General features: G+C 33.7%; 1 protein-coding gene and 1 long non-coding RNA gene across 3 annotated transcripts in view; one reads left to right on the top strand and one right to left on the bottom strand.

Moving 5' to 3' along the window:
* The window catches only part of LOC139819280 (uncharacterized), a 42,580-nt gene that overhangs the window by 5,416 nt on the left and 25,732 nt on the right, over positions 1 to 11,432 (bottom strand). The window lies entirely within an intron of this gene.
* Positions 120 to 11,146, top strand: Mew (multiple edematous wings). Of its 2 annotated transcripts, XM_071789255.1 has the most exons (18): positions 120 to 691; positions 1,270 to 1,397; positions 1,846 to 1,896; positions 2,886 to 2,989; positions 3,072 to 3,199; positions 3,310 to 3,518; positions 3,758 to 3,962; positions 4,077 to 4,226; positions 4,309 to 4,450; positions 4,599 to 4,867; positions 4,962 to 5,190; positions 5,258 to 5,489; positions 6,389 to 6,785; positions 7,423 to 7,652; positions 8,260 to 8,489; positions 8,909 to 9,003; positions 9,673 to 9,802; positions 9,897 to 11,146. In XM_071789255.1, the coding sequence occupies exons 1-18, from the start codon at positions 516 to 518 to the stop codon at positions 10,125 to 10,127; spliced, it is 3,336 nt and encodes a 1,111-aa protein (XP_071645356.1). In that variant the 5' UTR covers positions 120 to 515; the 3' UTR covers positions 10,128 to 11,146. The 2 variants fall into 2 exon arrangements, with proteins under 2 accessions (XP_071645356.1, XP_071645357.1); XM_071789256.1 differs by lacking the exon at positions 1,846 to 1,896 and having other exon boundaries at positions 121 to 691.

Raw genomic sequence — 11,432 nt, 5'->3', positions numbered from 1 at the left:
AATCGCAGTGGAAAAACTCCAGGCACCGAGGGCTGTGATTGACTGGTGGTCAATCGCAACGTGGTCAAACGGAACGCTCCCTTTTCTTGCGAATGAATTCAAGCACTGAGCGCCACTGAGCGCCACCCAGAGCCTCGCAAATCCTCGTGAAAGTACATACGCCCGAGGCCCGAGGCCCTATCGCCCCTATCGGCCCGATCACCGATGGCGGCGACGGCCCGATGCGTGTGCGTGGCCTGCGTGGGTGGGTAGACTCAGTAGACTGGACTGGACTGGGTAGGGTCGTAGGGTAGTGCCTGTGCGTTTACAAAAATGTGGAAAGAGTACTCGCGAGGAGCGCTTGTGGTGGTTTGCGTTGGCTGATGCCTGATGGTGATGACGAAGAAGCGTGGTATGCGATAGAGCGGGAGACGTGCGCGGAGAATTCAGAAGAATCAGAGTCGGAGAGAGACGATCCGCTCACATAAGTCGCTTGATATACATGTTATAAGTAATCGCAATCGCCACAGTCGACCATGAACGCGTTATATGTACTGTGGACAGCTTTGATGAGTGCGTGCGTCATGCACGCTTTTAATCTCGAACCACGAATACCTGTTGTCAAAAGGGGCCTGCAGGGCTCCTACTTCGGCTACTCCGTAGCCGAGCATATAGAGATCGAGAACCACTCGTCATCCAAATCGACCAGTTGGTGAGTCAATTTATCCTCTACTAGTCTACTTACTCTGTCTCTCGCCGAGCACCTTCCTGTCGTTACGATTGTTAATTTTTATATTTATGTGTGTGTATATAAAGTAACATTATGTGTATAAAGATGCTACTGTAATGGGAAAATATTAGGAGAATAATATGGTGTAATATTTTTTAACAATCTAGTATGAATACAATATATAATACGATACGAGTTAAATTTTTATAAAATCGACGTCCCTTTATTCGATGTCATCGATTGTCTCTTGATCAATTGTTTTTGTTGAAATTGAATAGTATATACATATGACATATAATACAGACTTATAGACGTAGACATGGACTCTACTGCACAGAAGAATATCGCTATATAATTGACAGTAAATTACAAAAAGTATAGCCTTATCTGAAACAGTACGAGTAAAAGAATCGCTTCTCTCTTTCTCTCTTGGAAATCTCCTTTTGTCGTTGCAAACTTGAAATCAAGTCAAGTAGAATCTTATTTTTCTCCTTTTCACGCTGCTGATGCTGCTGCTCTACTATTTGACCTTTGTAACTATGCTTTCTCATTTTCAACAGGATGCTGATCGGTGCACCCTTGGATCAAAATCGACAACCGGGTACAAACAAATCGGGAGCGTTGTGGAAGTGCCCGTTGAGTACATATACGGGAGATTGTACTCAAGTCATCACCGATGGACGGCTGAGTATGTCATGTCTCGCATATTTTGTCAATTCTCTATTTTGTCACGTGTATTGTATCGTGATAACTTTAAAAGATATAGATTTGTAATCCTACCGTAATACATACTTATATTGTTTACACTACTGTAATAAATTTATATGATTAATTTATAGCCCTGTATAAATTAAATTATTCCTACGCTCTCCATCACAAATTCTGTTCAATGTTACGTGTTTTTTGTTTCTGTTCAATGTAAATTCTGTTCAGTTAAATGTTTGAATGTTAAAGTCAGGTCGAGAGCGTGCATCTTTATGTTCTGCATTAAACGTATCCAACGATGGATGAATTTCTATTTAATCAAATCTATTTATGTATCATTCAATACTTAATTTTATATATATAGATATATATATAGATATATATATATATAATGAGATGCTTTTTTGTTAAATCATGGTTCGGTAAACCAGTGGATGATGGTCTACTGTACAGACCATACGAATACGAATCGTACGATTCAAGTAAGTGTATAAACTTCAGCAGAGTCTTTGCAGAATGACGTGAATGAAGAGTTTGAAGATTTTTACCAGCGGATTGCCATACAACGTGCATATGTCTTTCCTAAAGAAAAAAAAAGTATTACATATTGAAAGACGAGACAAGCATGCGCGCGGTGAAAAAATTAATCTCTATTATCTATTATATATTAATTCTTTTGCATCAAAGCTTGCGCTCTTGTTCGAAACAACATAGAATAGAGAAACGGAATATTTCTTAAGGATGATAATTGACAAAATTAACGATGGCGATGGTGGCGATTGTTTACAGCATTTTTATGTTATACGAATGCAAACTGACATTTCTGCTTTTACTAACATTGTTTTTTGCTAATTATTTTTATTTTTACTTGATGCAACTGTCATGCAGTTTTACTTATTCAGATTCAGTTTATATGCATGGTCAGTACGTGATATAATTAACACAAGAATAATTTGCTATTTATCCAAAAGAATTATAATTAAATGACAATTTAAAATTGCATAATCTAAAGTTATTTACGTATTATTTATTTATCTATCATAATTTCCTGAATATTGTGGTCACGTAATTTTGCTGCTAAAATTATAAATCTTCTTTTGATTTAATACGTATTGTTACTGTCTTATTACACTATATCATTATTTCAATATTATAATAACAGGTATTTTATTCGTGCGCGCGCGCATACACACACACACACACACACAAAATAGTTTTATATTGTATTTTTCTACGGTTACTATTTAATTTATTTGTTTTCCAAATTTATATCTGTTTTCAAATTTATTTAACTTGAGAATGTAACTATCATTGAAATGTTAAATATTTATCTGTTACCACAAGCTTACAAATATTTTTGTAATTTGCAATTAAAACATATAAAATTCATAATTTAATTTTTAAAAGCGGATATGACATATCTAATGTTTCCGTAGCTCCACGTTTGTGAAGATTATAATACTTTTTTCAGATTTGGAATCGGATGATTTAGTACCGCCGGGGACTGATGAAATAAAAGATAATCAATGGTTAGGAGTTACTGTACGTAGTCAGGGAGTTGGAGGTAAAGTTATGGTGAGTAAAGAAAGTTATAGACAATCAAAATTAACAATATCGTATAGCACAGATTACCACGTGGTTTCATCTACTCTCACAGGTATGCGCGCATCGCCATATCGTTAAAACAGCTGATTCGCAATGGGGCCAAGGCCAATGTTACATATTATCTCAAGATTTAAAATACGACGATTTGAAAAAGCCATGCTCTGGAAAACCTACCAACAAGTAATATAAACAACGTGCCTACGTTGTAGTTGCCTGAATATTTCATATACTCTTACGACGCTTCTAAATTTTAGCTAACAATCTATTTCTTGTAAAATACGATTTTTCAGAGCCCACGAGCAGTTTGGTTACTGTCAGGCTGGGACTAGCGGTTTATTAACCGCTGAAGATCGTGTAGTGATTGGTACGCCAGGACCACATACTTGGAGAGGGACCCTTTATTTATTCACTATTTCAGATGAATTTTTAACTAGGGACAATACAGTTTACAACGCGCCAATGCAAGATTTTTCACCTGTAAATAAATACAGCTATCTCGGTACGTAATCTTATTAAAATAAAGTTTTTATTTCAGTAAGCTTTATACAAAATATCACAAATATCTTATTATAAATACCGTCTGAGAACTTATTTGTTCTGCATCCAAATTAATCGTTTCCTTTTTTTTCTCTCTTTTTTTTCTATTGAATTATTGATTTTTTAGCGGGCACGGTAAGCGTTGTGCCATGCAAACTTTTATTTCATTTACGCTTTACTTTAATCTTCGTACTTATATAGGAATGTCCGTGGCCGTTGGGAACTTCTTTGGCAAGGATTTGGCTTATGCGGCGGGTGCACCTCGTTCTAATGGTACGGGCCAAGTAGTTTTGTTCACAAGGCGCGATTTTAAGTCGGACATGGACGTTGCCCTCGTTCTAGACGGCGAACAATTTGCCTCGAGCTATGGATACGAAATCACATCGGCAGATGTAAATGGAGACAAGTAAGACAACATTTAATATATATTTTATTGACATTTGTTACAAGGTCATTGTGTTATATTATCGCGAATTTATATGTCTTGCTCATTTTATTTATACACTAATATTTATTGTAGAGTAACTGATTTAATCGTGGCAGCGCCGTTTTACTTCAACAAAGCGGAAGGTGGAGCTGTTTATATTTATACAACGCTAGACATTTGTAGAACCATCAAAGATCACGAGAAGTGTTCGCCTGTCAAGCTCGTTGGTCATGAGGAATCGAGGTTTAGCATATTTTTACATCATTTTTTGTTTTAATCTATGCTTATACGTTGATTAATTATGATAATAACAAATTGTCGACAGATTTGGATTCGCACTAACAAATCTTGGAGATTTAAACAAGGATGGATATGAAGATATTGCAATTGGAGCTCCATACGACGGAAAGGGAACTGTTTATATTTATCTCGGCTCCAAGAATGGCATTAAAAAAACACCATCACAAGTAACAAGTTTTGTTATAATGATCATTGCTTTATTCTTTTAATTTACATAATTTTGTTGATTTTTTTAATATGTCCAGATTTAGATATGTTAAAAATTATTTATTTTATTTATGCACGTTTTCGTTTTGTCATGTTATTGTTTAACAGATCATACACGCTGAAGACTTGCCTACGCCAATGAAGACATTTGGTTACTCTTTGAGCGGCGGAACCGACATGGACCAGAATGGCTATTCGGATCTCTTAATCGGAGCATATGAAAACGATGCGGTTGTACTTCTCCGTTCTAAGAAAATAATCGATATCTTTACTTACATACGCTATGCAAAAAAAGATGGGATATATCAGGATACAATAGAACCTATCGATCCCAACAAAATTGGATGTTTGGCCGATCTAAACGCAAATTATACATGGTACTAGTAGTTCAACATGAAATAAATTGTAAAACAAACATATATATATATATATATGGTGTAAAAAAACTAATATATATATGAAACTCTGCAGTTTCACATTTGAAGCTTGCTGCAAGACGGAATCGCTAGCGAAAGAAGATTCTATGCAAAATCTAAGATTAAATTACTACATCGAAGCAGAGACTTACACCGGAACTAAGAAATTCTCGAGAGTTTGGTTCGGCGTGAATGGTAATGCACGTCCTCATTACATTAATCGAACAGTCACCTTAGATAGCACAAAGTTGGTACACTGCCAAAAGGAAATTGTTTATTTAAAGGTAAAGTTCACATAGTTGATATTAATTATTAGAAGATATATAATTATTTATTATGAATGTCTAACAGGAGAATACACGCGACATCCAAACTCCCATCAAATTTCGTCTGAATTATTCACTGATACAAGAAGAGCCAGTGATGCCACATGAAGGTGCTCCTCTACCCGATATGAAGCATTACCCAATACTCAATCAGCAGGAAGCCGCACGTGTATTCGAAGCTGTGTTTCAGAAAGACTGCGGAAATAATGACATTTGCGAAAGTGATTTGCAAGTGATAGCTAAACTAAATTTATCAGGTAGGTGTTCCTTTTTCAAGCAAAATTTCATATTACTATAATAGAATTATTGCAATATATATTTCTCCATGTAACTTTTATCAGGTTAAAATAAATTTTTAAGTCTCCTAGGCTCTTTCCGACATCTTGTGAGATTGTGACGTCAGAGGCAAGAAATGACACCCTATTCTGTCGTGTGTGCCATTCAAAGCAAATAAAAAAACATTTTAATAAAAAAAATCACTATAGATCGTTTCAGAACACTTGTGTAAAATTGACCGAAAACTATCCTTTTCTAATACGAAAGCTATACAGTCATGTGCCTGCGCATAAGCCTCTGCATCCTATTACATTCAATTTACGGCTGTTTGTTTATTGTCGAGGGAAAAGGATAGTTTGCGGCCAACTTTACAAGTGTTGTAAAACGATCTGTAGTGATTTTTTATCGAAATGTCTTTTTATTTGAGAATGGCACACACAACAAAATAGGAATAGGGTGTCATTTATCGCCTCTGACGTCACAATCTCACAAGATGTCGGAAATAGCCCAGGAGCCTTAATGCCTTTATTCTTAATTTTACTCTCCACTCTCGGTTAGCTCAACTTTTCCTTAAACTGACACTACTCCTTCTCTGGTACTATTCCTCCATTATTTCACATTTGCTGTTTGAACATGCACGCGCGAAATAAAAATACTGTGTGCATGATCAACACGCACTCTGTGTCAGTAGAATAAGATTGGTAACGGTTTGGAAGAAGTTTAGAGTTGGGAGGTTCTGCGATTGTACAATAAAAATAGAAAGGGCATTACTGTAAATAAGATCTATATATATATATATATATATATATATATATATATATATATATATTACTAGAGGAAATTTTGATTAAGCAGCTAACAGTCTCTTATTTCTTATTAGCTTCCTCTGTAAAGCCGGACTTCTACGAGTTGTTTTTGGGCGAAAGAGAAGAGATAGTGGTAGAAGTGAAGGTGGCAAACGTTGGCGAGTCTGCGTATGAGGCTCAACTGTTTATCGTTCACTCACAGAATTTGAACTACATCGCCAGTAAAAGCAACGATTCCGTGATCTGTAATCTGTACAACGCTACTATAGTATCGTGTTCTATTGGCAATCCATTTAAAAAGGACAAAGCGGTGGACATACAAGTGAGATTCGATCCCAAAGGCCTCGAGGATAATGAATCGCAATTGGGTTTCACAATTTTCGCAAATTCCACATCAAAGGAAGTGAAAGAGAAGCAACCCATTGTTCTGCAAGCTACAGTATTAAAACGCGCCGAACTTTCGATCAAAGGGTAATTTTTATATTTCATTATTTCAATGTCTAATCGTTCGATTTGTATAACGTATCTTCTTCACAATCTTCTCTCGCAAATCATTGAATGAAAACTAGTTGGTTCTCTCCGTTTGTCTTCAGATTCGCTGTTTTTATATTTTTCTACTAAGCGATTCTGTGTCATAATACACATATACCACACTGAGAAAAAATCCAAAAAAATATTTATTAGGTGGCTCCTAATGGCATATTTACTTATTTTTTACACATATTTATTTAGAATTAGATATTTTTATTTCAATTAAATAAAAATATCTAATTCTAAATAAATATGTGTTAAAAGTAAGTAAATAATGCTATTAGGAGCAACCTAATAAATATTTTTTTAGATTAAAATATTTTTTTCTCAGTGCACACATACGGCTAAGTTACAACATTTATTAATTTGGTAAAACAAATTTAATCACATATGTGATTGACCACGTGTGTTTGCATGACACACACACACTAGGCGATGTTGTAAAAAGTTGATAAAAAATACTCTCGATGCAAATAGATACTTATATTCGCGCCAATAATAGGTTTATTCAATTAAATTAATTAATATATATTTTTATCACGTATATTAATATATCAAAATATATATTTATTCGTAGAAGTGCGAAAACCCAATGGGCGTTTTACGGTGGCCCCGTAGTCGGAGAATCCGCGATAAAACACTTGAATGAAGTAGGCCCGAAGGTGTCGCACGTTTACGAAGTATTTAATGAAGGACCATGGAAAGTCAGCACTGTGGAAGTACGGATTTCGTGGCCTTACGAGGTCGCGAATGACAAAGCGCACGGCAAGTGGCTGCTCTATATGGAAGAAATGCCAACTATCCAAGGTAGTACAAAAAAGAGAATCTGCCCCTCCAAGTTGGTGATCCTTCGTAATATGTCAAAATAGAAAATCGAATGGAAGTTGTTTGTAAGATCTGGGAATTAGAATGAATGATTTATGAATTCTTCAATCCCATCAGTTAAAATTTGAAATCTCGTCATTTAGAAAAATTTTACGGAAAAGCTGTATCATTTAAAAAAATGTTTCAAGTAAAAAAGTTAGTATCTTTATAGAAAAACTTTAAGGGAATAGGACGTAAGTAAAACGTCGTCTATAGCTCTTCTAATTTAAAAATAATAATAATTCTTTAAACGAGCTTAAAATATCGAATTTCTGCAGAATTTGAAAGCTCATAAATAACCTGCAGCACGTGTCATCAGCCATTCGTTTTTCAATTCTGACATTTCGCTTCTAGGAATATATTTTGGACAAAAATTAATATATGAATATAAAATTGAAAAAGAATATATAATATAAATATATTAACACAGTATGAGAGAGACATACTTTATCACATAAAATTTATTGAGTATTTATGGAATTAAATTTAGTGAAAATATAAAATATCACAAAGTATTTACGATACATCTGACGCATATTAAATGACTTAGCTCTGGGAGACGGTGAATGTATATTGCCACCAGGACATGTAGTCAATCCATTAAAACTGCAAGATAATGCCAACTTGGATGATATCGATAGCATTATACAATCTTCAACTCCATCGACAATTTTGTACAATCATACTAATCACATAAGAACAACGCGAGATACAGAAAAAGTTGTAAATACGCGAACAATTATCGACAAGGATGGACATCGGCATCGTGTCGTTGCAATGGTAAGTTATCATCACTTATGATGGTAAGTCATTATTTATTAAACTCATTAAACTCAAGGTAATAATACAATTAGAAAAATCAGGACTCTGAGACTGAACGCGGAATTTATAATAAATCCCTATACAGAATGATTCGTTGTATGTAAAGGTCATAATTTCGAATGCAAAAATAAATTGGAATTGCGAAATAATTGAAATAGATATATAGTTTTATTTTTCTTTTAGTTTTACTTTCGACATTTTTCAATATTGCAAATCAATCAAAAATATCAAAATATTCTTTATTATCCTTAGAATTTTGTTATTTTTAAGCTTGTAAAATCTAAAGCTTTGCTGTTTCCGCGAATTCATTCTACGTAGGACATTTCGATAATAAAGCGTTTTTTATGAAGCATTGATAGGACGATCTTACATTACAGAATTGCAAAGCTGGCACAGCAAAATGTTTCGACATCGTATGCTATATATACAACTTGCAGAGGAAACAGGAAGCCATCATAAGTGTTAAAGCAAGGTAATAACAAAAATGTAAAGTTAATTATTATTATAATTGTGTCACGCCATATCATAATTTCATTTATTAACTGTAATACGCAGGATTATTCTTACGTATATATCAAATACTTGAAGGAGTGACGTTAGAGCTTGAAACAAGCAAAATGTATCATTAACATAAGTTATTTAGGCTTTTATTTCCAAAAATTAACGCGTTAATAAATATCAAGTCATATTATCTTTCCTAGACAATAATTGATAAGAGGTTCTTTTACAATATTAACCTTTGTTGTGCACACCTCTTCAAAATTACGTATTGTGCACAGGGGGTCTATTAGACCCCAGTCACTAAATTGTTTATTACAGACGTACACGTCGTTATTTTGACTCAAACAAAATTGCTGGCTCGTGTTCAAAGCTTCCAAATTAGGTCTAATAGGTTTCATTAATATCTTGCAACATAAAAGAATTATAAATGATATGTTAACTAAAGAAGCCGAAAAATGGACTTTTTTCACTAAAAAATGCATAAAAAATTCAATTTTTAATATTTGTACGTATTAGAAAAACGCGTTTGAAAAAACGCTGGGGTCTATTTGACCCCTGTGTGCACAACAAAGGTTAATATTTCACGTGTATTAAACTTAACGTTGTGGAACATCTTGTGAATTTGAAGAAATGATTTCAGACTTTGGAATTCTACTTTGGTCGAAGACTATCCAAAAGTGGACATGGTTAAAATAGGTTCCAATGCTAGGATAGTAATACCTTCGAACATTGTGATACAACAAGAGAACTTGAAAGATGATTACGCAATTGTAAGCATATTTTATATACAAAAAGATATATTGAAAATGTTGAAAGCGTTACGATAAAAATTATTTAACAATGTTATCTCATATTATTATATAGGCCGAGACAATTGCTTATCCAGATTTATTGGATCAGCAAGAAGCTGAGCCTGTACCAGTGTGGATATATATAGTGGCCGCAGTAGCTGGCATGTTATTATTCATTCTACTGACATTAATATTGAGAAAACTTGGGTTCTTTAAAAGACGACGGCCAGATCCGACTCTATCTGGAAACCTCGAAAAGCACAGAGACGATAATCCTGAAAATGAAGCATTATTCAAACATTAAGCACTAAATAACCGAAATGAAAACATAAAAATGTAAAAACAAAAACGCAACAAATTGTCATGATTACTTAAGATTAAGTACTTATAGTGAAGAAAAAAAAGAAGAAAACAAAAAAGGATATTCGTTTACGCACACACGTTATTTCTAGTTTTATACTGCCTGACGTTGGAATGCATATTTTGTATGCATGAGCAGCTATAAGTATGCGAAGATTGATAAAATAGTTTGTGATATTGTTGTACTAAATATTGCGCATGTGACAAATTTTTCTCAAAAAGAATGTTCAGATTGAGTGTATGAATGTATGTATGTATGCATATACGTCGTAAATACATTAACGTTTATTAGCTTTTGTTAGAGGAAAAAAAACACATCGTATTTAAACAGTTCTAAATCACGACTGTGGCTGCGGTCAACGTGACGGACGCCACAAATGCTTTGGAGCGTTCGTCTTTTCTTTCTTTCTTCATTGAAAGAAAAGAGAAGAGGAATGCTTCGAAGCATTTGTAGCGTCACGTTGACCGTAGCCTGTCCATAGTGAGGAAACTTTTGTTAGAGGAAAAAAAACACATCGTATTAAACAGTTCTAAATCACGACTGTTCACAGTGAGGAAACAAGCAACGTAAGGCAATAATTCAAAAATAGCTTTCAACATACATTGTATCTCTGAAAGATAAGACTAAATAACGATAATTAAATTCATTCTATGTTAAATAAGTTTATAGAGACATTTTTATAATTTTGTCATGTGCTAATTATAAATATAAAGAAATTGTTTTGAATGAATAAATAGATACAATATAAATATACTGGATCAAAAAATGTCCAGTGATTGTTAGGGCATTTGTAATACCTTTATTATTGTACAATAAGATTGCCATTTTATATCTAATAGAAAGTATGTAACTATTATTAGTTTATATACCTATATATATTCATATTTTACTCGTGTCATTACATAAACAAAATAACATTGACATGATACGAGGGAGATGAATTAAATATATAATAAAAATTACTTTCTTTGTTCTAACATTATATTGAAATTGAAACAATTACATACACATACACACGCGTGCGCGCACGCGAAATTTTATATTTATTTTAATTTTAAAGGCTGATTTTCTCCTACAATTTAAATTACAAGAGAATAAAATTGTTAAAATTGCAGGACATAAAACACAATGACTCATACAATCAAATATAATAGTTTAAATGCATGGCATTAATATGTATTCATCACGTAACAGAACAATTTTTTATTTTATTTTTAACTTTCACTTAAAAATATTCATCTAGCAGAG

Source organism: Temnothorax longispinosus, chromosome 9 (assembly GCF_030848805.1).
Source record: "Temnothorax longispinosus isolate EJ_2023e chromosome 9, Tlon_JGU_v1, whole genome shotgun sequence".
Classification (NCBI taxonomy): Eukaryota; Metazoa; Arthropoda; class Insecta; order Hymenoptera; family Formicidae; genus Temnothorax; species Temnothorax longispinosus.
This window is presented reverse-complemented; position numbering and strand designations above follow the sequence as displayed.